This window comes from Bos grunniens, chromosome 9 (genome assembly GCF_055505025.1).
Source record: "Bos grunniens cultivar Pamir isolate PY7600 chromosome 9, Bosgru_T2T1.0, whole genome shotgun sequence".
Taxonomy (NCBI): Eukaryota; Metazoa; Chordata; class Mammalia; order Artiodactyla; family Bovidae; genus Bos; species Bos grunniens.
This window is the reverse complement of record NC_141173.1, coordinates 97461284-97487270: the sequence shown is the minus strand read 5'-3', so window position 1 is coordinate 97487270 and position 25987 is coordinate 97461284. Positions and strand designations below refer to the sequence as shown.

At 44.5% G+C, this 25987-nt stretch overlaps 1 protein-coding gene across 5 annotated transcripts in view; it reads right to left on the bottom strand.

Annotated features, from left to right (window-relative positions):
* The window catches only part of SLC22A3 (solute carrier family 22 member 3), a 99814-nt gene that overhangs the window by 58009 nt on the left and 15818 nt on the right, over positions 1–25987 (bottom strand). For 4 of the 5 annotated variants that reach the window (XM_086318596.1, XM_086318597.1, XM_086318599.1 and 1 more), the window contains exons 2-3: positions 3438–3541; positions 1070–1224 (exon numbers count right to left, since the gene is read on the bottom strand). In XM_086318596.1, the coding sequence (XP_086174722.1) occupies positions 1070–1224; positions 3438–3541 (259 nt within the window). Of the gene's footprint in view, positions 1–1069; positions 1225–3437; positions 3542–4904; positions 6399–25987 lie in introns of those variants that run through there. The other variant, XM_086318598.1, reaches the window with a different exon arrangement.

The following is a 25987-nucleotide window of genomic DNA, read 5'->3' as shown; positions in this document are numbered from 1 at the left end:
CACCCCAAAGAGGGATCGTCTGGCAGTAACAGAAGAGAGTGGAAGCCCACAGGTCTGGAGTGATAATCCAAGAAAAGGCTTCACGTTTCCCTGGTCACAAATCCACTGTGACTCTGAGAAGGTGCCCATCCCAGACACGACTGGAAAGAGAACAGCCAGGACCTTCTCCAGTAACAGGAGCAAGGAGCAAAGAGAAGTTTTTCTTCAGAAGCCCATCTTTCTGGGTATAGAAGATAGCAAAGGTTTACAAATGAAGCTCTCGTGTTCAGGTCGTATCTCCTGTGTGGTAAAAAGTGCTCCACTTGTGTGGAAGGAATAGAATCAAAGGAATAATATTTGAGAGCACAGCAATGTTAGCTCACACTGTGTCATAGAAATATATGGAAAATGCTTTTAAAATGTTTCAAGGAACTAAAATTAATCTCTGAGAAAGCAAAGCAAGGGCTTCCCTGGTGGTCCAGTGGTTAAGAATCTGCCTGCCAATACAGGGGACACCGGTTCGATCCCTGATCTGGAAAGATCCCCCACGCCATGGGTCAATTAAGTCCAGGTGCCACAGCTTCTGAGCCTGCGCCCTGCAACCCACGAGCTGTAACTACTGAGTCCATGTGCTGCGACGACTGAAGCCCAAGCTCCCTGGAGTCCACGCTCTGCAACCAGAGAAGCCGCCGTGAACAGAAGCTGTGCACCGCAACTCGAGAGCGGCCCACGCACAGCAACGCGAACCCAGTGCAGCCAAAAATAAATGAAAAAAAGAAAGAAGAAAGCAAAGCGAGAAAGCATGCAACAACAGTATGACTAGAAAGTGCTAGAAAGTGGTTCACCCCAGTTTTTTGTGATATTTCATATTTGGTTTTCACATATGTACATAATATATACCAAATACAATGGTGGGAATTTTAATTTCTAAAGACTCGACGGCTTGTCTCTCACCCTCCTATGTGGCAGGAGTAACCACTGCAGTAGGAGTGAAGCGGCATCAGACTTGCCGGAGGAAGGCTGAGCAGCCGCACTTCTCACCCCCAAACCCTGATTCTCAAACACACCAGGAGACGAAGCCAGGTCTTACCGATCACGTAGCAGGTCATCCATGTCCCCTTTCCGAACACGCCTTGTAGGAAGCGGAAGATCACAAACACGGGGAAATTGGGAGCAAACGCCACCACGACACCAGTGACGCCAACACCGAAACACGATAGCAAGTAAATGACTATTCGGCCGTACCTTTTTGAGAATCAAAGAGGAAGAGATTACCTTAAACGTTTTTTTCAACACGATGAGAAGACTATCATTGTAAGTGTTGTTAAAAGAACTTCAAGTGCAGAACTTTTGTCTCCTAGAAGTTCCTGATCACTATGTCAAGGATTATGGAAAGTGCTACGTTTTGCTTTATAGCAAAACTTGGGCAAATAAAAACATATGCCTCTGAAGTGACATTATGAAATTTAAAGCACAGGATGCATCCTTTGGGACTGCAGTTTCCAAAAGAGATAAGCTTCTCCATCTCTTCATGCCCTCATCCACAACATTTTCTCCCATACGATCTCCCTGGTGGCAGCTTGGACACTTCCTAGCATCTCTGTGGGTGGAGTCAGAAGGAGAGGCACAGAAAGAAGCGGAAATGGTCATGGCGGCCAAGAGGCCTGGCCTTCCATCTTGGCTCAACCATACACCAGTCATGCAACTTGGGGTGAATTTCCTGAGAAATTTCCATCAAATTCACACAGTTTCTTGCTTCACAGTGGAGATGAAAGTGGTCTCAGTTTACCACTTTTGAATGAATTTACTTTAATTCATTCTCTGCCTTTCCTACTGTCCTCCTGCAGACATGTTGTTGTTTAGTTGATAAGTTGTGTCTGACTCTTTTGTGACCCTGCGGGTGGTAGCCCTCCAGGCTCTTCCGTCCATGGGATTTCCCAGGAAAGAATACTGCAGGGCAGAAGGGGGGGCAGGGAAAAGGAAGATAGAGTCCTTCGTGTTGAATATCCAGGTATCTGCCATTAATGTATGCATTGGCTTTTCATTTAAGCCACACCATTTTCAAACCTTGGATTAGAAATGCCCTGGATATATAATAATATTTCCATAAATATAAGAGGTACCTATGATGGGCCAGGAATTTGGATGTATGCTTGCTCAGTCACTAAGTCATGTCTGACTCTTTGAAACTCCATGGACTGTAGCCCTCCAGGCTCCTCTGTCCATGGGATTTCCCAGGCAAGAATACTGGAGTGGGTTGCCTCCTCCAGGGGATCTTCTTGAACAGGGATCAAACCTGCATCTCTTGCATTGGCAGGCAGATTCTTGATCACTGAGCCACCTGGGAAGCCCCTTACAGATAGGTGACCTACTCCATTGTTTCTTGTCCTTTCCTTCAAGACTGTGAGATTGAAGGAGTTGACAGACGGTCAGCCCTTAGGCGGGGCAAAGGAATATGCATGACTCTGTCTTCCTCCACAGAGCACCAGGTCATCTCCAAGGTCAGGAGCCCAGCCCCTCCTGGAATACAAGTAGGAAAAGCCCACCTCCCCCCAGTAGCTGATTTACTGTAGTTTGAAGATACCTTTACTGACTGTAAAAGAGAAACACGCAGAAGCAAAACCTAATGTTTAAATTAGAAAGAGAAACAACAAAATGAAAGAAATACATACTGAAATCCTAAAAAGCAAACCCAAATGGCAGCCACCTAGGAGAGAGAGTGATGTGGGGGATGAGAGGGGATTGAGGAAGAAAAGATGAATCGAAAAGGCTGGAAGCAGGAAGTAGGAAAGACGCAGATAAGAGAGGGGGCACAGCACCAGACCCAGAGGATTAGGGAGACGTCTCATGTTGAGGAGGGCTGGGGAACAGCTCAAGAAAAAGAAGATGAAGGAGCAGAAACCAAAGGTTCTACCCATTTTGAAGTCTTGGTCTGGTCAAACAACGACCAATTGCCTACAGGATTTGGGGCATTTTGTTGGAATTCGCTAATTAATTGCTGTTGGCAGCTCTGTAAGAGACCCTCCTGAGCTGGGGTGACCATTTTTAAATTGAATGAAACAAATTTGTAAGGGGCTGACTTTATGACTAAATCAATCAAACCACAACTAGGGAGTTACTGAAGTGCATGGAATTATCTCCAGAGCGTCCAGACAAGCCAGCCCTCGGCCCAGACACAAAGTCACTGCCTTGCTGGTCTGTGTTCGCTCTCAGACGTGTTCAGACCCAAGCAGAGCAGCCCCAGTGGGTTGTACAGTTCAAGGGATAAGCAGATGCAGTTTAAGAAGAAGGAAAGAATTAGTCCAACCAAACAGGTGTTCAGCATCAAGAGTGGGGGCATGAAGACTCTTTTCCAGATGTAGAAAGCATAGCTTCCTAATAGTTAACGTGAAACATCTTCCTCTACACAGGTATACACCATCTTCTAGACGTGAAGTGGCTGTCTTACCCATGCCTACCTGTCCGCTGCATAGCCCAAGGTGAACGCCCCGGCCAGGAAGCCCAGGTTCAGGATGGCTTGTGTGAGATCCAGCATCCAAGCGTTGACACACACGAGGTCAAACTGGGGAGACAAAGAAAACCCATGAGAGATCCGTGGCAATGCTCCTCCTCAAGACACCTGATCTTTTGTATCCCTAAACATTTTTGCTCACATGCTCCTTAAATAAAAACTCTTAAGTGTATCACATAGATGCTTTTACAGCGATATGTGTCTTCTTTATCAGTTTCACTATCTGCCATCGAGGGAATTTTCAGTACACTGTAAATGCTGACATTTTAAAATCATTCTCCCAACAGTACCCAGTACAGTACTGTAGCCATGTGACACCTACCATCATCCAGCGAAAACAAGTTCTGCAATAGTCTAAAATTTGACCCCAATCTTTCTCCTCTTTGAATTCTTAGTGTCATTCACACATGGATATATCCTAATATTTTATATAGAAAATATTGTGTTATTTATACAAATTGACAATTAACTTTTGTCCTGAGATAATGTTTCTAAATATTAGAATCTTTTCTGATGGGGTTACATTCTAGTTACTTTTAGAACATGATATAAACATGTAAGATAAGATGAATCTTGAAAAACAAGTCCTATCAGGAGTAAAGTTTTGTTGGAAATGCACCTCCCCGTTTCTAGAATAAGGTTAAGAAAGCTCGGGGTTTTCCAGCTAGCTCATGAAATCTGTGGTTGAAGGTTGTTTCTTACTAGAATGAGTTAGGGCTCAACATCAATTCTATTCCTGATTTTTCATTTTAAAAATTTATATGCCAAGAAAACTTATCTGTATAAATAAATTAATGGGAATGGAGAGAGTTTTGTTACAGGATTGTTACCCGATTCTTATTGCTTCTTTCTCAATGCCAAGATTCACAGAACAATCCATCAATAAAATCATTTCTAACTTTTCTGTTAGCCAACTTGCCATTTAAGACTCCCAGTCTTGCTGTCAGAAAAGAAATGGAAACCACCAGGCTTATAAAAAGGTGTTCAATCAAATCATTCAGGTCATTTGCTTTCTTTCCTAGTTATTTCCTTACCAGTACTCCAAATTGCCCCACTGGTTCCCCACAGGTTTTAAAACCCCAGGTCAGTACATCATAGTAAGATGGGAGAGAGGTAGGAGTCCTTTTGCAAAGGGGAAGGACATTAAGAAAAGACCTTTATCCTCATCAGCGACATATCCTCAGACATCCATTTTGGACATGTGTGAGCTGAGGCTCTGAAAGCTGATTCCTTTTGAAGAATCCAGACCCCCCACTGCATGACCATCTCTTCACACCTGAGGCAAATGGCACGCTTGCCCCAACATGAAGAGCACTGCTCTAGACGGCAGTGCGACACAAAAATTAATGTTATTGGGATAAGAATTATGAGTGGTCTTATAGATACATATTCATAAGCAAACTGCAATATTTACTTATAGAACCTGAGTTCTTGTCTTGGTCCCATAGCTAATGTATGACCTGTTGACTAATACAGCTGGAAAAAAAGACGCTGGAAGCTGATTTGTAGCTTGCGCTCCTCCAACATCTGAAATATAGAACAAAGCATAGTAGATGTTCAATATGTGGTCCAGGTGGCATCATAGTGCTTTAGAAACTAAGTTATCTTAGCATTTTAACCACTTAAACTGGTTAAGTGTGGCTGAAAAAAAAGAAGCTGGAAAAAAGAAGACTCGGGGCAGTAGTAGGTGTCCCACTTCATAGAGCTACTGAAAAGATTTATGGAGACCAAAGAAGTAAGATTCTCATGTCTGACTCTTTGCGACCCCATGGGCTATAGCCCGCCAGGCTCCTCTGTCCCTGGAATTCTCCAGACAAGAATACTGGAGTGGAGTGCCATTCCTTTTTCCAGGGGATCTTCCCGACCCAGGGATTGAACCTGGGTCTCCTGCAGTGCAGGTGGATTCTTTACCGTCTGAGGCGCCAGGGAGGCCCCCAAAGAAGTAAGAAAATACACATATAGGCGTAGAAGTTGTAACTTAAAAGGGATTTATCGTCAATATAGGTGCTGGTTTTTCAAGGCACGACAATTTCATTTTAAGTAAACTTGCAGGTGATTATTCATCTGAAATAATTTCTCATTGGAATTAAGCATGTAAAGAATGCAATTAGAATTAAAGTATGTAAAATCTCAGAAATCAAACAGGAGATTTAACTGCCAGAGAAAACATTCTGACTCAGAAAATATGCTGATATCAGCCAATGTCAAATATAAACTCCCAAACAGTAGAAGCTGATTCCTCCAGCTGAGCTTCAGACACCTGGATTAGCCATATATATAGGAACGTTTCTCCAGTACGACCCAGCGAGGCCCAGCAAGAGTAAGCCTTTTAATGAACATATTTATCTCCTTTTGAATTGTGTGAATTAAGATGCCCCTAAATACTTTTTAAATACACAAAAAGTATTCTTTAATATAAAATTGATGACATTTTTAACTCTCCCATAAGAGGAGCTACCAAAAAAAATGTTTTTTCCGTATTTCCAATGACAATAAAATTAATTTAAATGTTTAAGTGGTTAATGTGCTATGATAACTTATTTTCTAAAGCACTATGATACCATCTGGATCACATATGGAGCATCTTCTATGCTTTGCTCTGTATTACAGATGTTCAGTTCAGTTCAGTCGCTCAGTCGTGTCCGACTCTTTGTGACCCCGGGACTGCAGCACGCCAGGCTTCCCCGTCCATCACCAACTCCCAGAGCTTGCTCAGACTCGTGTCCATGGAGTTGATGATCCGACCATCGCATCCTCTGTTGCTACTGCTGCTGCTAAATCACTTCAGTCGTGTCCAAAACTCTGTGTGACCCCATAGACGGCAGCCCACCAGGTTCCGACGTCCCTGGGATTCTCCAGGCAAGAACACTCTGTTGGGGGAGTGCAAACTACCATTCTCAGAGTCCTGGGCCAGCAGGGCCAGGTTAGGTTCTGCCAGTAGGGGGCGCTGGTGCAGGATGAGAAGGAGGAGGGAGGCAGCGGTGGCTGCAGCACTGGCTCCAGCTGTAGCAACGACCACAAGCAGTACTAGATCCCCGGGAGGAGGGCATGCAACCCACTGCAGCATTCTTGCCTGGAGACTCCCATAGACAGAGGAGCCTGGTGGGCTACAGTCCATGGGGTCGCAAAGAGTCAGACACAGCTGCGTGACTGCACGCCCAGTGCTTCTAACCACTCCCCGGCTCCATGGGGGCGAAGGGACAGGACCCCCAGGCTCTGAGATGCTGTGGAGCAGGGCAGGGGGTCTGCAGGAGCTGTCTCTTCCTTATTTTTCTGGCTTTTCCAAAACAGCTAAAATCTACATCTTTTTTTTTTTTTTTCCAATCCTTCCTGCTTTATATACGTGATTTCTCTCTCTCTCTATTTTTTTTATGACTGGGAGCCTGCTATCTTTCAAAAGCATGTGTGTGTGTGTATTAGTCGCTCAGTCGTGGCCAACTCTTTGGGACCCCATGGACCGCAGACCACCAGGCTTCTCTGTCCATGAGATTTTCCAGACAAGGATACTGGAGTGGGTTGCCATGTCCTTCTCCAGGGGATCTTCCCGACCCAGGGATCGAACCCGGGTCTCCTGCATTGCAGGCAGATTCTTTAACAACTGAGCTACAGGGGAAGCGCTCCAAAAACATAAAGTAAATTAATTTAAACAAATTACATACCTGGAAAGAAATGCATGTGCGTGAGAGTGTGCGCATACACACACACACACATGCACACACTCACTCAGGTTTCCAGCACTGGGAACCGACACTGCAGTCACAAGACTGAAGGGCTTGGTATTGACTCTTGCTCACACAGTTGGGAGGCAAACCCCTGCCTCCTGGGGAGTGTGTGTCATAATCAGTTCTGAGCTCGCTGTCTGCTGCCCAAACAGCTCTGGGTCTGAGATGTTTTTGTGTCTAAAGAGAGGTTGGCAGGCACTGACGCCAATCAATGTTATAGGCTAAGGACTTTTTCCTGAAAAAAAAGTACTAAAATTTTGTTGTAGTTTCCAGGGAGACCTAAAACCCATCTCTTGTCAGAACTACCTGAATCAAAGACACAAACATTTATGTCTGTCCTAAGGCAATCTACCAAGAACAAGTGAAGCATCTCCTTTTTTATAAGTGTACACATTTAAAATTATTTTTACTGCGAAGTCGCTTCAGTTGTATCCGACTCTGTGCAACCCCAGAGACGGCAGCCCACCAGGATGCCCCGTCCCTGGGATTCTCCAGGCAAGAACACTGGAGTGGGTTGCCATTTCCTTCTCCAATGCATGAAAGTGAAAAGTGAAAGGGAAGTCGCTCAGTTGTGTCCGACCTTAGCAACCCCATGGACTGCAGCCCTCCAGACTTCTCCATCCATGGGATTTTCCAGGCAAAAGTACTGGAGTGGGGTGCCATTAGATGGGGGGCCATCTAATGCCATAGATCATTTCAAAGGGCTTCCAACCAAGTGCTTTTCTTAGCTTTTCCTAGATGTTAAAATTCAAACAGACGTTATGTCAACTTGAGTTGTAATGATAAAATGCTGAATCAGGTCATTGTCAGATACATGCTCAAGTTTTGATGTCTAAATTATTCTTAGAACCAGGGCAACAGAATATCTTCAATACACAAAGGTCAAAGGGAGGAAGTAAGGTGAAAATATTGCAAGGATGCAAAAAGCAGGAGTTTAGGAGGGGGCTTGCCAGCTCCTGAAGCCATAGGGAGTGACCCCTGCCTCTTTCCTAGTGCGCGAGGAGTGCCCTTCTCCATCCTCCACCAAGCAAGTATTTCAAAGTCTCAATCAGTTTCAAAGACTCACTCCCTGGGGAAGAAACTGAAATATTTGGGTGGCGAGGGCCTGGACTTGTCCGCAACACATCATGCTTTCTTCTGCCCAACGTCTGGCAACCAGATAAGGCTGAGATTCAGACACTGGAAAAGTCTGTGTTGAGGACCTTCAATGTAGGTGAAAAATCCACTGCATCGACTAGAGCAGGATAAACAGGACAGAGAGCTGGACTTTTCCATAGACGTGCTGTTTCGTCCTCTTGAACAAACTCTCACATAAGAGAGTCTAAGTTGAGAGGACATCACGGTCTTTGACTCCGGCCACGGCCATGAAAAACAGTATCCATTCTCTGTATTGTTGTGGGAGAAAGAGAAGTCATTGGAATTGAATGATCAGCCCTGAGTGCCTCTGCTCTGACTTTCTCAGGATGTGTTGTGAATCGAGCCATTCCTCATCAGCTCTCAGTTAGAAACCAACAGCCAACAAACGCTTCATCAGTGTTATCAACATCACGTACACCCTTGGTTTGACCACCAGGTGTGGGGTGCCTCTGGCTACATTTAGCACCAGCCAGTCACACATTGATCCCATGGATGGATTCCATTTCTAATCAACAAGCTGCCATCACAGAGCCTATTAATGGTTTAAAATACTGTCCTCATAGGGACTTCCCTGGTGATCCAGTGGTTAAGACTCCACACTCCCAGTGTAGAAGTCCTGGGTTTGACCCCTGGTTGAGGAACTAGATCCCACATGCTGCAAATAAGAGCTTGCACGTGGCAACTAAAAAGATCCTGCATGCTGCAAAGAGACCAAGGATTCCATATGATGCAACTAAGACCTGGAGCAGCCAAACAAATAAATATTTTTAAAACACTGCAATCACAAAGAAAATCATTTGGGTTGGATCTCCACGAGAGGGAAGCATGTCATTATTAATTCTAGTTTTAACGAAAATTTCTTTAAATGATCTGATAGCATTATTTGGGTATTATTTGGACATACCAAAATTTTCCTGCTTTTCTGATCTGTGTGAGCCGTCATGATGAGCTGCAGGTATGGAAACTGATCATCAGTATTCAAAGCTGCCAGTGGTGTGCTGGCATCCCACAGATGAGGCCAGGAGGAATACCAGCTCAGGCTTCATTTCTGCCTCCATGGGGAGCTTATCACATGGCTCAGAGCTGTTGTTTAGTTGCTAAGTTATGTTCGACTCTTCTGAGAGCCCATGGACTGTAACCCACCAGGCTCCTCTGTCCATGGGATTTCCCAGCAAGAATACTAGAGTGGGTTGCCATTACCTTCTCCAGGGGATCTTCCCAAACCAGGGATCGAACCTGGGTCTCCTGAATTGGCAGGCAGATTCTTTACCACTGAGCCACCAGGAGCCAGGGTAGCTTATGGGAAGCAAACACAGGGCAATTGAGATTTAAACTGAATGGGACCAACTAAATGCAAGACCTGGAGCAGCCAAAGACAGTGAAAGACATGACTGGTGGGAATCCAGAGCAGTCAGATTCACGGAGAAAGTGGGACATAAACAAAGCCTTCAATAATGAGCTGCATTTAGAAGGGAAACAAGGGGGAAAGAAGGGTGTTTGAGCAGGGCGATGGGCAACCTAGGCACAGGGACTGAAGCACACGTGCCAATGAGGTCCACATCTGCCTGCAGCAGAGAGGGTGGCAGGCTCAGACTTAAAGCTGAATGACCACCTGTGTCTATGCCCCCAGTGGGGCAGGGGGCAATGGGACAGAGTTTCTTACTCAGAAAACCAGAGGCATCAAGAGCGCTCATAACAAAGGAGGAGAAAGCTCTAAAGGATAGAGAAAGAGTCTGGAAGGTTGCAAATGAAAGGCCTAGAGCAGAAGCCCTAACCCCAGGACAGAACAAGATTCCAGGGAGAGGACAGCAAGACCCAGAGACAAGAAACCCGAGTCTGCAAGTCGCCTAGAACAGGCGATCCCTGGTGTAAAGGGGCACCACCCTGTGACGCAAGGTTTACAGGGTGTCACTTGCCCTACGGCCACTCTCCAAGGTCAATAACAGTCACACTTTCATATACATATAGAAGCTTTCCTGGTAACTCAGCTGCTAAAGAATCCACCTGCAATGCAGGAGACTCTGGTTTGATTCCTGGGCCGGGAAGATCCCCTGGAGAAGGGAAAGGCTGCCCACTCCAGTATTCTGGCCTAGAGAATTCCATAGACTGTGTAGTCCATGGGGTCACAAAGAGTCAGACATGACTGAGCAACATTCACTTTTCACATATAGTCAAGCAAACAAACTTGGAAATAGGATGGAGAGATGGCCTTTAAACACACAACTTTCTGTCTGAGCTTGTGAAACTGGAAGAAAGGAGAAGGCTAAATTTACTCGGATATAATAATGCCTCATTATTTATTAAGACCTTCATGACTCACCTTCAAACCTTAGACGTTCAACCTGTTTTATTTCTTTGCAGCCAAGGCAAGCAATTACTCATCCAAAAATGTTTACGATTTCTCTAAAGAACTGAGACTATCTGAGGACAAGAGAAAGCTGACTGACTCTGAATCTGTACAGACCCAAGAACAGAGGTGCCATGGCTCTGGAGTCAGCCCAGGCATCTTAATCGAACGTCTCCTAACTTTGTATCCCTTGGCAATTTTCTTAATGTCTTTTTTTAATATAAATTTATTTATTTTTATTTTTGGCTGTGCTGGGTCTCTGTTGCCGCATGGGCTTTCCTCTAGCTGTGGAGAGCAGGGGCCGGTCTTGAGTTGTGGCGCGTGGGCTTCTCATTGCAGTGGCTTTTTTGTTGTGGAGCACCGGCTCTAGGGCTCGCAGGCTTCAGTAGTTGCTGCACATGAGCTCAGAGTTGAGGATCCAGGGGTCTAGAGCACAGGCTCAACAGTTGTTGTGCGTGGGCTTAGTTATTCTGTGGCATGTGGGATCTTCCTGGATCCAAACCTGTGCCTCCTGCATTGGCCGGTGGATTCTCCATCACCGAGCCACCAGGAAAACCCTTCTTAACGTCTTTAACCCCTCTGGGTCCCTATCTATAAAATGAGCACGAGAACTGGACTGATGCTGTCACTATCAGATAATATATGTAAAGTACTTAGTATAACGCTCGAGACATTAAATACCCAATAAATGTTCCCAACTACCTTATGGTTAGTGATTTAATGACAATGATGATGTTGTTGTTCAGTTTACTAAGTCGTGCCCAGCTCTTTGTGATCCCATCAACCGCAGCACACCAGGCTTCCCTGTCCTTCACTATCTCTCGGAGTTTGCTCAAATTCATGTTCATAGAGTCGGTGATGCCATCATATCATTTCATTCTCTGTCTCCCCCTTCTCTTCCTGCCCTCAGTCTTTCCCAGCATCAGACTCTTTTCCAATGAGTCAGTTCTTTGCATTAGGTGGCCAAAGTTTTGGAGGTTAAGCTTCAGCATCAGTCCTTCCAATGAATATTCAGGACTGATTTCCTTTAGGATGGACTGGTTGGATCTCCTTGCAGTCCAAGGGACTCTCAAGAGTCTTCTCCAACACTACAGTTTGAAAGCATCAATTCTTCAGTGCTCAGCTTTCTTTATCGTCCAACTCTCACATCCATACATGATTACTGGAAAAACCATAGCTTTGACTGGAAGGACCTTTGTTGGCAAAGTGATGACTCTGCTTTTTATTATGCTGTCTAGGTTTGTCATAGCTTTTCTTCCAAGGAACAAGTGTCTTTTAATTTCATGATGATGATAATAAATACCATAATGAATGGTTTTAAATTTTAGTTTTCAACACTGACTGCTTGTTGAAATGACTTGGAATAAGTGAAAACAAGCCTAAACTCTGCTCCAGACCAATTAAATCAGAATCCAGTCTAACAAGCAGATGAGTTTGAAAACCCTGGGTAGCCATAGAGGTTATAAGTATACAAGTTACATGCCTGCTGAGGGGTAGTTAATTTTCACATAGTATTCTGGGTTGGCTAGCGTCCCCCAGCCCTCACCCAGTTGATGTCACTCTGGAACCTCAGAAAATGACTTTATTTGGAAATAGGGTCTTCAGTTCAGTTAGTTCAGTTCAGTCGCTCAGTCGTGTCCGACTCTTTGCGACCCCATGAATCGCAGCATGCCAGGCCTCCCTGTCCATCACCAACTCCCAGAGTTCACTCAGACTCACGTCCATCGAGTCGGTGATGCCATCCAGCCATCTCATCCTCTGTTGTCCCCTTCTCCTCCTGCCCCCAATCCCTCCCAGCATCAGAGTCTTTCCCAATGAGTCAACTCTTCGCATAAGCAGATGTAATTAGTTAAGATGAGGTCATACTTCATACTGGCTCAGGGTGGGCCCTAATGTAATGACTGGTGTCCTTCTAAGAAGAGGAGGCAGAGACACAGACATACACGTTGCCGTGAGGGGCCACACCTTGGGAAGACATAGGGAGAGGTTGGAATGATGCACCGACGAGCTAAAGACCACCAAGGACGGCCTGTGTATTTGTTTGCTAAGGTTGTCATGACAAAGTATGGCTTTAAGCAACAGAAATATATTCTCTTACAGTTTGGAGGCCAGACATCTCAGACTAAGGTGTCAACAGAGTTGGTTTCTTCTGAGGCCTCTCTTGGCTTGAAGATGGGTATCTTCTCGCTCTGTCTTTACATGGCCTTCCTCTCTGTGTGTCTGTGTCCTGATCTCCATCTAACAAGGTCATCAGTCATCTGAATCAGGGCCCACTGAAATGACTTCATTTCAATTTAATTTCCCCTTTTGTTATTGTTGTTTAAGTCACTAAGTCGTGTCCAACTCTTTTGGGACCCCACGTACTATAGCCCATCAGGCTCCTCGGCCCATGGGATTTTCCAGGCAAGAATACTGGAGTGGGTTGCCATTCCCTTCTCCAGGGGACTTTTCTGACCCAAGGATCAAACCCTCATCTCTTGCATCTCCTGCATTGGCAGGTGGGCTCTTTACCACTAGTGCCACCTGGGAAGCCCTTGAAGACCACAGACCTGTTGAAACCAGAAGGTTGATGATCATGACTCCAGAAATATGACTTCACCATCAATCGGAAGAATGTCCATGAGCGTGTCATGCACACTGTGACCCCCTTCCTCACCTTGCCTTTAAAGACCCTTCTCTGAAAGCCATCAGGGGATTTGGATCTTTTGAACACAAGCTACAATAGACATCATTCTTTCCTTCACCACAACCCTGTGTGAGTAGACTGGCTTTATTGTCCGTTCAAGTTTGGTTTGGTAACAGGATAACTTTTAACTAAGTGTCTGAGATACTGTACTCATCTAAATTTCCTAAAACAGTGTTCATTTAAAGTGGCACACAATATCTGACTCATATTTTTGCCCGTATTCTCTGTTCTGGAGAATACTGGAGTGGGTTCCGTTCCCTTCACGGACATTCTTCTGATGGATGGTGAGGTCATAAGGTGGTATTTCTGGAGTCATGATCATCAACCTTCTGGTTTCAACAGGTCTGTGGTCTTCAAGGGCTTCCCAGGTGGCACTAGTGGTAAAGAGCCCACCTGCCAATGCAGGAGATGCAAGAGATGGGGGTTTGATCCTTGGCTCAGGAAGATCTCCTGGAGAAGGAAATGGCAACCCACTCCAGTATGTATTAGGGGCTTCCCTGGTGGCTCAGAGGTTAAAGCATCTGCCTCCAATGCGGGAGACCCGGGTTCAATCCCTGGGTTGGGAAGATCCCCTGGAGAAGGAAATGGCAACCCACTCCAGTACTCTTGCCTGGAGAATCCCATGGATGGAGGAGCCTGGTAGGCTACAGTCCATGGGGTCACAAAGAGTCGGACAGGACTGAGCGACTTCACTTTCACTTTCTGTCATGAAGACCAAAATCAGCTTTGAGTGTTGGTGATGAGTTGACTTCTCAGATACCCTGTTCTGTGATATTAACCATTTCACGTGTGTTCAGTCGCTCAGTCATGTCTTGACTCTTTGGGATCCCATGGACAGTAGCCCGCCAGGCTCCTCTGTCCATGGAATTCTTCAGGCAACAATACTGGAGTGGGTTGCCATTTCCTCCTCCAGGGGATCATCCCAACCCAGGGATCGAACATGCATCTCCTACATTGGCAGGTGGGTTTTTTAATACTGTGCCACCTGGGAAGCCCCGATATTAACCATACATAACACCAATACTTTATATTCAAGCTTCAAGGCAGAGGCCTCCCAAAATGGGTCTGCTCAGCATGTGTCTTTATGAGATATCACAAAAATAATAATCTACCTTAGAATAATAACAGGTCCTACATGTGGTATTAGGGAGGAGTGCCTTGGAAATGAGATGATCCTTCCTTTGATGAAAATCTTTAATAGCTGCTCACTTTTTAGAGAAGAAAGTGCAGGCTTTTTATTATAGCTTTCAAAGCTCTTCCCATAGTGCCTCAACACATTTTCCAATCTTACCACCCATCGCTCTTGGCTGCACTGGCCTGTTCACCCACATTTGAGTTATTTTTACCTTCATGCACTTCCAGCTGTTCTCTGTCTGGAACACCATTTTCCCGTCTCTTCTTTGTCAGATAAAAATCCCACTCCTTCCTTCTTCAAGACCTAGATAAAACACCCACCCTGGATTGGAGACACCCTACCTACCAGATCCTTCATGAAAATCTATTTCAGTGAGCTCCAGAGGTCACATACCTTAACTGTGACCACATAGCCTGAATTTTCTAGAAAAGTCCTAATACCATAATTTTGTCTGTAAGGTGAACTTGTCACTTCTCCTACTAGAGGTCCCTGTTTTGGAATTGATAAACTCAGTTAGTACAACACTATTATTGTATTGTCAAATAAAAAAATCTGAAAAATAAAATGACTTTAAAAAAAAAAGCATTGCCCATACTTTTTAAAAACTATTTTTTATTTAAGCAACATGGTGAATGTATATAAATTAGAAGAAAAACAACCAGTTATTGTGGGTTTTGTCCAGTTGCTAAGTTGTGTCAGAATCTTTGCCACCCCATGAACTGCAGGACACCAGGATTCCCTGCCCTTCACTATCTCCCATAATCACCTGCAATTCCACTCTATTATGAATATTTTTCTATACTTTTACACATGCAAATATATATACACACACATGTGTGTTTTTAGAAGATAAAGCTATGTTCATCTACTATAGTTTTTTATTTTTCTACTATTCTACACAGTCTGCATGGGATTTGTGAGTCTGTGAATCTCTTTTCCATACCATCACTATAAATGGCTACATTTAGTCTACTGCATTGGAGAAGGCAATGGCAACCCACTCCAGTACTCTTGCCTGGAAACTCCCATGGGCAGAGGAGCCTGGTAGGCTGCAGTCCATGGGGTTGCGAAGAGTCAGACACGACTGAGCGACTTCACTTTCACTTTTCACTTTCCTGCATTGGAGAAGGAAATAGCAACTCACTCCAGTGTTCTTGCCTGGAGAATCCCAGGGACGGGAGAGCCTGGTGGGCTGCCGTCTGTGGGGTCGCACAGAGTCTGACACAACTGGAGCAACTTAGCAGCAGCAGCAGCAGCAGTCTATTGCATATGAGATCATAATTATCACACCTATTATTAGACCACAAATATTAAACTTATTCTTTATACTGGAAAAGAGAGTAGGTAGTTTTAAGTTTTTCACCATTATAGAAATACACTGAAAGCCTTATTCTAAAAAAAGAAATGAAAAATCTGAGTTTTGAAATATAATCAAGTCATGGCAAGCAAAATATAAACATTTGGGGATGAAAGATTAAATTATAATTTCAAAAAAAAATTCCAGTTGCTTTGTTAACCTTCTTATATGCCAACTTATTATAAAACAAGTTTCGAAAAATATTATGTAAAGCAGCCGCTAATTTATGTAGGTTGCAGTTTCTTTTGCAAAACTCTTACGCAGACCCCTAAAATAAACATACATGAGCACATTCCACAGAAATCCATTTTTTTCCAACAAAGTTTTTCAATCCCAGTTTTTAAGAAAATAAAATGTAGGTTCTGTTTACATTAGCCTCATTGTTAATTAGAGTGATCAGAGGTTCTTCTTGGAGTTGATTTTGTATCCGTAACATGATAATAGTTCTCTGTAATAATTAGGAAATGTAGAGACATTTAAAAGGACATAACAAATATACTAAAATGATTCAACATTTTGGAGACAAAGCTGTCCAGACTGCACAATGGGAAAAATAATAACAGATGACATAGTCTGCATGTATAGGTGAGATATATTTGTGAGCACAGGTAATAAACAACAAGATATAAATCAGAAACAAGAAGTTCAGAACTCCTTGATTCTTATTAGGACTGTAACTGCAGTTATTCATGGGGGTTGATTTGTATTTGAAACATACAACAATTAGTACCAAAAATGAGCCCACTGTTTGATCATTATAAGTACCAGAGGGCCAAACAAAACACGCAGAACTTATCCTTAGAAACACGACAATGTTTAAAACTAATAATAAACATGTACATGCCTTTTTGTGATTCTTCGGTTTGGGGAAAAGGTGTCAAATTAACTTATGAAGCAAGATGTGGGGACTTCTACAGGTGCAAAAAGTAGTTCTATCTTATGTAGTTGGCATTTTGAAAATGGTACCAGGGGATATTTTGCTACTAAAAATTGTCCTCTGCTGCTGCTGCTGCTGCTGCTAAGTCGCTTCAGTCGTGTCCGATTCTGTGCAACCCCATAGACGGCAGCCCACCAGGCTCCCCCGTCCCTGGGATTCTCCAGGAAAGAACACTGGAGTGGGTTGCCATTGCCTTCTCCGAAAATTGTCCTCAAATACAGACAAAGATATTTGGCGGTTTTCTGGGCTGTAGGACGTTATGGAACCTACAGGAAGGATTTATAAGCCATCTGATTGCAGTTTGGGTGAAACAGATAGAGGGAAACTACTAAAAATAATAATAAATCCCACAATGAGTTTAACCATCCCTTGTAGGAAAATAAACACATGACCTTTTCTGTGCTTTGCAGAGAAAGACAGACTCCCCCGCCCCCACCTCCCATGTGAGGATTTGAGACAGAAATTTTCAAAGTCTGCCATCTTGAGATGTCAAGGACTTCCTGATATATATTACAGTCCATCAGGCATGCCTTGAAGAGGAATTCTAGGATCAAGAAGACCCATCACATCTTACGAGATTTCAGCTTGTGTGTTTCAAACACGGTTTCTCCTTTTGGAAACCACCATTACCAAAGATTTTCATAATCTGGTCAGAACATGGAGTACCATACACACTTTTTAAAGTCTGCCAAAGCCCGTATTTTCTAATAGAACTCAGTCTTATGACACAGGAAGCCAAGCTAAAGAAAGCCCAGCAAGAGTGCCACATAAAAATCCACTTCTCCAGAATAAAAAAACTGGCCTTCAGGAGGTAAATCTTTGGTATTTTCCCACTTATGCTTATCTATTTTAATCTTCTAAAAAATCATTGATTTTGCTATGAATATTAAAAAGCCATGTTCTCTGTAAAGCAATTATCCTTCAATAAAAAATAAATGAATTAAAAAAAAAACATGTTCTAATCCTATCACTTCTTTTTGACTTTGACACATCATTCTAGAATTTTTGGAGCCTTAGTTTTGCGCTCACATCAAAACCCAGGACACCGAATGGATAGTTTGGAAGGCCTGTGCTTCCCTGTTCTGATATTTTCTGTCCTGTGAACACGGAATGAGTGTCAGAAACACCAGGTGACTCGTAACAGCAAAGTAATTCCTATTAGATTAGGAAAGAAACAATGTACAATGAGAAGTTTCAGAGGAGAAACAGAACATTACACAAATCAATAAGAAAAGTAGAAGTTACTGTCAGCAAAAGTCAATAAATGACCACACAGTTTAAAAATGGTAAACTGACTCAAACAACAACAAAAAGCTTTGTGCCAAAGAATATACAACGGGAGAAAGGCAGTCTCTTCAGCAGCTGGTATTGGGAAAGTTGGACAGCTACATGTGAATCCTGGAAGCTATAACACATCCTCACAGCACACACAGAAATAAACTTGAAATGGCTTAAAGACTTAAGTGTAAGATAAGACACCATAAAGCTCCTAGAAGAGAATATATGCAAACTTTCTCTTACATAAATCATACCAGTGCTTTCCTAGGTCAGTCTCCCAAGGCAATAGAAATAATAGCAAAAGTAAACAAATGGAGCCTGTTCAGACATAAAAGGTTTGCACATCAAAGGAAATCATAAGCAAAATGAAAAGACATCTTATGTATAGCCTGGGATAATATATTTGCAAATGATGCAACAGATAAGGGATTACTTTCCAAAATACCCAAATAGCTCCTACAATCCAATAACAAAAAACCAAACAACCCAATCGAAAAATAGGCACAAGATCTAAATAGACATTTCTCCAAAGAATGCAGACAGATGGCCAATAGGCACATGAAAAGATGCTGATCATTGCTAAGTATTAAAAAGCACGAATCAAAACTACAATGAGGTACCACCTCACATTGGTCAGACTGGCCATCATTAAAAAGCCTACAAATGACAAATGCTGGAGAGGGTGTGGAGCAAAGGGAACCCTCCTACATTGTTGGTAAGAACGTAAATGGTGCAGCACTGTGGAGAACAGTATGGAGGTTCCTCAAAAAAGTAAAAATAGAGCTATCATATGACCCAGCAACCCCACTCCTGGGATATATCTAATTGAAAACTCTAATTCCAAAAGATACCTGCACCCCTATGTTCATAGTAACACCATTTACAGTAGTCAAGACATGGAAACAAGCTAAATATCCATCAACAGATGAATGGCTAAAGAAGATGTGGGGTGTGTGTGTGTGTGTGTGTAATAGAATATTAGCCGTAAAAACAAAACAATGCCATTTGCAGCAACATGGGGGGGACCTAGAGATTAGCTAGGATTCGATTAGCATACTAGATTAGCATACTAGATTAGCATACTTGCATACTAAGTGAAGTATGTGAGGCAGAGAAAGACAAATACCATATGGTACCACTTATATCCTATGGGATCTATGAAAGTAGACACGAATGAACATATCTATGAAATAGAAACAAACTGACAGATGTAGAGAACAGATTTGTGGCTGCCAGAAGAGAAGGAGGGGAGGACTGGGAGTTGGGGGTTAGCAGGCGCAAACATACATTCAGAATGGATAAACTCAAGGTCCTATTGCACAGCACAAGCAATTATACTCAACATTCTGTAGCAAACCATAATGGCAAAGAATAGGAAAAGAATATGGATATGGACAACCGAGTCACTTTGCTGTACAGCAGAAATTAAGCACAACTTCATCAATCAACTATACTTCAATAAAATTTGAAAAAATATCTTTGCACCGAAACTAAGCTTTCTCAGCAGCGTCTGCAGGTGGCTTCTTCCTCCATCTGTGGCTTGTGCTAACTTTGTTTTTTTTGTTGTTGTTGTTCTCTTGGTGGTTTATATTTGAGATCAAGGATCAGTGGGATTTGACAATAGAATTATTTTCATAACATTTCCAATTGTTTAGAATCAGGAAAAGAGGCTTGAGAAAACGCTTCATGTCAGGAGAGTCTGGGCCAGGATTTTTGGTAGAGCACTTCAGGCAAGTTGGCAAACAATAGGATTATTCATTAAACTCCACCTGGACAGCACTGCTTTGCAAGTGTCATTCTGTTGTGACTGCAGAGTTTGTAATTATTTGACCCGAAGCACGGAACAAACTTTGTAATCTGTACTACTCTGAACAGTATTTCTATTGTGTGTGTGCACGCACTATTTTGGGAAATACACACATACAACCGTGTATTTCCCCAAGTCTTTAAGATGCCCGGAGCTGCCAAGGGTCAGATAGTCTTGCCTGGGAAATCCCACGAACAGAGGAGCCTGGTGGGCTACAGTCTATGGGGTCGCAAAGAGTCAGACATGATTTACGGTCTAAACAACAATTAGACTTCATTAAGCTATCTCTCTTCAGTAAGAGAGCTATTTCCATCATATTTTTACCAACTGAAAATTGCCTCATGCTTGCAAATAAAATTTTCTGCTACTGGAATAACATTAAAAAAAAAATGTTGGCATTGTACCAATGTATTTTTTTTCCCTCTTCAAGCATTACTCTAGCAGTTTCATACTGCTCTTAGAACTAGTTGCTTCGCAGTGGGAAGGGGAGCAGGGAGTACAAGCTATTGAGTATAAGAACTGTGCATGTTGGTTTTACAATTTCAGACGGTAAAGCATATGCCCACAATGCGGAAGACCTGGGTTTGATCCCTGGGTCGGGAAGATGTCCTGGAGAAGGAAATGGCAATCCACTCCAGTACCCTTGCCTGGAAAATCCCATGGACGGAGGAGCCTGGTAGGCTATAGTCCATGGGGTCGCAGAGAGTCGGACACAACTGAGCGACTTAACTTGTTTTCTTTTCTTTTTGTTTTACAAAGGAAGGAAGGTTCTAGAGTGTCACCATGACAGTTTATGTCTTTTTATTGGCTCAGACTAGGCCAAATCACAGGAAAATAGACCCTTGCTAGGACTGCACTTCTTCTGTTGAAATGACAGGGCATTTCCAAGGGGCCGTGTGCTGGTTGGCAGCTCTAACGTGGGTCTGGTTGCTTGGGAATCCCTGCTTCACGCCACGTCAAAGGTCCAGGTCTGGTCTGATCAGTTTCTGGAGAGAGACACTGCCGCCAAGTGGAAGGCGACCATGCGGGCTTCTCGAGGTGCCTTCCACCTACCCACTTGGAACCGCGGTAGGTACCAGGCTTCCAGAGGGAGCCACTCAGAAAACAGTGTGCACCCACTCAGCCTGTGTCTTCCGGTGCCCCCGGGAGGCATCGATGTTCCCGTCACTGTCACTGCAGAGCTTTCAAGTGAAGCTGGAGACAAGACACCCTTTCATATATTTTAATTACCTCACGCTTAAACCGGAGGCTGGCGCTCATCCCGGAAAAGCCCTGAATGGCCCTGCTTCTGCCAAGTCTTTCCTCTTCCTTGTGTCTCTTCTCGATCCACAGCTGCTCCAAACTGGAAAGTGCAACCCCCACGGATGAGCCCCACGGTCCCAGGATGGGGAGAGTCCCGGGCAACACCCTTCTCAGAGGCCAGCATCTTCTTGCTGAACTGGGGGGCTGGGGGTGACTTTGGACAAGTCGGGGGACAGTCCCCTGTTCTGCCAGATATGGCCACACTGAAGGCACGGCCAGAGCTTGGACTCTGGCAGCCCGAGAGCCGCCCAAGCAAGGTGAGAAGTTTTGTCCAGGAGGCTGCTGGTGCCAGGCGTGCTGTCTTGCAAGTGAGAAGGGAGCAGGGCTTGGGCTCCAGTTTGCTCGAAGCTTCCAGCTGAGCACCGGTGATGCAGCATGTGAAACAGAATACAAGGTGGAATGTGTTGAAATCCCACAAGAGAAGCACAGAGCGCGATGCAAACACAGAGCCGGGAGAGAAACGGTCCGGGATGGGGTACGTGCCAGCCCGGGGTTTTGGCCAAGGCAGGGCTGGAGCCGGGCCTTAAAGATCTGGTTGTACTTGGACACACAGAGATGAGGCAGAAGCAAAAGCAGGGTCACCAAAGAGATACAGGATGAAGTGTGGGGCAGGGTTGCAATACGAAACGAGCTCACTGAGAAATTGGACCATGGGTCTCAATAGCAGTGGGCATCTTAATAGCTCTCTATGGCTTCTAAAGCATTTTTTCATTGAGTACTCTATTTGATTCATACAAAATATGAAGGTAAGTCTTAAGGTTCTTATCAGGTTTTATTTTCATGAAGTTTCACCTCAGGGAATAAATGTGAATATAGTTTAAACACTGTGATATTAAGTAGCATATAAGTACTTATTAGGTTCGATCCCTGCGTTGGGAAGAAACTCTGGAGGAGGAAATGACAATCCACTCTAGTATTCTTGCCTGAAGAATCCCACGGACAGAGGAGTCTGGCAGGCTACAGTCTATAGGCGTGCGAAGAGTCGGACACGACTAAGGGACTTAGCACACACTTATTACTAATGATGAGAAAGTATTAGAGAGTGTAGTATAACTAAATGGAATGTACATGCTGCTGTATTAATGCCGGCTCCATTCTAACCCAGCTTGATGAATAATAATGAGAACACTGACAACACTTTGTCCTAAGGCTGCATCTGCACGGCTTCCTGTGATTAGGTTTTAGAAAGATAGGGAAAAAAGGGGACATTCACATGGATGTCCAGATATAGGTCAACTGTGAAGAATGGACTAGGAAGCCGCGGAGCCTCCCGCTTGGAGGTCATGTGCCGTGGAGCAGGGATGACCATTCCCTGCTGTGTCTGCTCTGACTCCCTGACTCACGGAATCTGCAAGTATAAAAAAGGGTTTTTTAAAATAAACAGCAAGGATTTACTGTATGACACAAAAAGCTATATTAAATATCTTGTAATAAACTATAACCAAAAGAATTGAAAAATAAAAATAGAAACATATATAACTGAATCATTATGCTGTACACCTGAAACTAAAACATAATTGCAAATCAATTCTACTCCAATGTTAATAAGTCAAGCTGAGGAGTATTCATAGGTAAGCTGCAGGTTTGGGCTTCCCAGATGACAGCAGCAGTAAAGAATCTGCCTGCAGTGCAGGAGACCTGGGTTCGATCCCTGGGTCAGGAAGATCCTCTGGAGAAGGGCATGGCTACCCACTCCAGTATTTTGGGGGAAATTCCATGGACAGAGGAACCTGGCGGGCTATGGTCCATAGGGTCACAAAGAGTCGGACGCGACTAAAGCCACTTAGCACACAAGCTGCAGCTTTCCCTTCTTAATCTTTATAATGCAAAAGTGCTGGTTTAAAGTCATTAAGTTCTGTTGTAATTTCTTCCACAGCAAGAGTAAGTGGAATTTCCACTTGATCTACAATGGTTTCTTTCTTTTTTAAAAGATAACCTAAAGGAACTGTGACAAAATGCTAACATTTGTTCATTTGGGTGGTGGGAATGTGAATATTTGTTACATTTTTCTTTGGAAAAAAGTATTTTTTTAATTTAAAACTTTGCATGAAATCCATTTGTATTTCTAATATAAAACACACTGTTGACATTTCCAGTAAATGTCTAAGTTAAAAAGAAGTTAAAATCTCTAAGTTAAATCTCTAAGTTAAAAAGAAGAGAAAGAAAGCATTTCGAAAGACTCACCGGGAAAGCCATTGTATTTTACTACATTCATTTAAGGATTCAAAGAGGTTGGTGAAAATACTATAAAAGTAACCAATGTAAAAGCAGAGACATAGCTTTGCTGACAAAGTCCATATAGTCAAAGCTATGGTTTTTCCAGTAGTCATGTACAGATGTGAGAGTGGGACCATAAAGAAGGCTGAGCACCAAAGAACTGATGCTTTCAAACTGTGGCACTGGAGAAGACTTTTGAGAGTCTTGGACTGCAAGGAGATCAAACCAGTCAATCCTAAAGGAAATCAACCCTGAATATTCACTGGAAGGACTGACGCTAAAGCTGAAGCTCCGATACTTTGGCCACCTGTTGTGAAGAGCTGACTCACTGGAAAAGACCCTGATCCTGGGAAAGACTGAGGGCAGGAGGAGAAGGGGGTGACAGAGGATGAGATGGTTGGATGGCATCACCAACTGAATGGAGTTTGAGCAAACTCCAGGAGATGGTGAAGGACAAGGAAGCCTGGCGTGCTGCAGTCCATGGGGGTCACAAAGAGATGGGCACGACTTAGTGACTGAACACCAACCAACCAATGAACATCACCAGCACATCGTGGGAATCGCTCTGATAGTGAGCTGACGAGGTAGTAAAGTCTTGTACTGTTTTCCGTTACAGATACACCTTGTCATACTGCACTTTGCAGACACTATGTTTTTTAACAAATCGAAGGTCTGTGACAAACTTGTATCAAGCAACTCTTTCGGCACTATTTTTCCAACAGCACCATTTATTAAGTAAGGTATGTACACTGTTTTTTAGACATAATCTATTGTACACTTAATAAACTACAGTGTACTGTAAATATAACTTTTATATGCAACTGCGAAACCAAAAAAACTGTGTTTCTGACTTGACTGCAATATTTGATGAATTTTGGTGGTCTGGAACTGAACCCGAATTGTCTCCAAGGTGCGTGTGTCCTTATGAGTTACATTTTTTCATAACAGTGTGGAAAACATTAGCATGCATTATTCACATGATGCTTTGAAGCATTCATGGATTCTGACCTGACTGGGAAGGTTTAACAAGTAAACACAGGCATTCAGGGATGGTTTATCAATACACTCTATCAGGCTCTGAGGGCTGGGTGGTTAATGGATGGAGTCATCGCTGCCAAAGTCAAGAAGCAAGGCAGGATGAAGTCTTCAGGCTGAACATCTCCTGAGAGCATCTGCTTTCCGAGTAGGCACTTGGTAATCAGAGCAACGGTGGGGATAACAAATGACCTGACAGTTCAGTTACTTCAGCATTTTACTAAATAGAAGACTTATGCAGACCTTCTCCAGATTTGGGATCCAGGGTTCCTGGAAGCGTGCAGGAGCCCAGCAGTGCCCATCCGTTTAAATGTGCTTGGCTTCTGAACGTATTGGACGGAACAGCCGGAGTGAAACGGGAGACGGTTTGGGACGCACAAAATGAGCAGAACGGTGAAATGTGAACTGGAGACTCTGGCAGCAGGTCCCTAAGGAGGGTGAGTCCTGCTCCCCCCGGGGGCACAGGTGGCACTCTGGGCTCCAAGCGAGAGCAGGAGCGAGGTGGGGGTGAGCAGCGGCCTGGGGTCTCCAGAGGCCGCGGTGGGGACAGAGGGGACTGGCGGCGGGGAGAGAGAGTGAAAGCTGAGAACCTGGAGGCCATCGGACCGACAACCCTGCGAAGAAGTGTACTGACGCGGGGGAATGCGAGTCTTCAGCTGGGGGAGCTAACAGGCACCGGGAGGGTGCTGTGTAGACCAGACACACTGCAGCGTATTTGTGCCGCATGTGTGTGTGTGTGCGCGTGCGCTCAGCCGTGTTCAACTCTTTGTGATCCCACGGACTGTAGCCCGCCAGGCTCCTCTGTCCATGGGATCCTCCAGGCAAGAATACTGGAGTGGGTTCCCATGCCCTCCTCCAGGGCATCTTCCCCACCCAGGGATCGAACCCGCGTCTCTGGCGTCTCTGGCACTGGCAGGCGGATTCTTCAGCACTGAGCCACCTGGGGAGTCCTGCAGGGTATTTAAGTGCAGCAGCCAGGCTCGTGGAGGGACAGGGTGGGAGTGGAGGGTAGCAATGCCTGGGACGGGGGCAGGACTCTGCACAAGGGGAAGCGAGACGCCTTCTTCGGGATGCGGTAATTCCGTCGTGATGCGTCAGCAGGAGGAAAGGGTGGGAGCCAACGCGGGTGCCTTCCGTATTCTGTTGGCAGCACACGGAATGAAGACTTCCGCTTCCCGGAAATGTAACCCGAGGGTCTTAGCCGAGCGTGAGCGGCCAGGGTGGGGGCGGGGAGGGGCAGGCTGGCAGTTCGAGGGGAACAGAGGAACGGGGTGAGGGACGCGGAGGGTTGGCTGGCCGGCCAGAAGGAGCTGAGGCCTGAGGGCGAGCAGGATGGAACCCCGCCCGAGATGTACAGTGCGGGTCCCCCATGGCCCTGGCGGCAGAACTGGATCTGGAATCGAATCCAGAGAACAGGAAGGAGGGGATGGGGGCTGCAGAAGGAGGGATCCGGCCTGCGAGCTGGAGGAGGGGGAGGAGGGAGCCCCACCTCCTGGAAGGGGTATCTTGTGTGCTAAGTCGCTTCAGTCGTATCCAA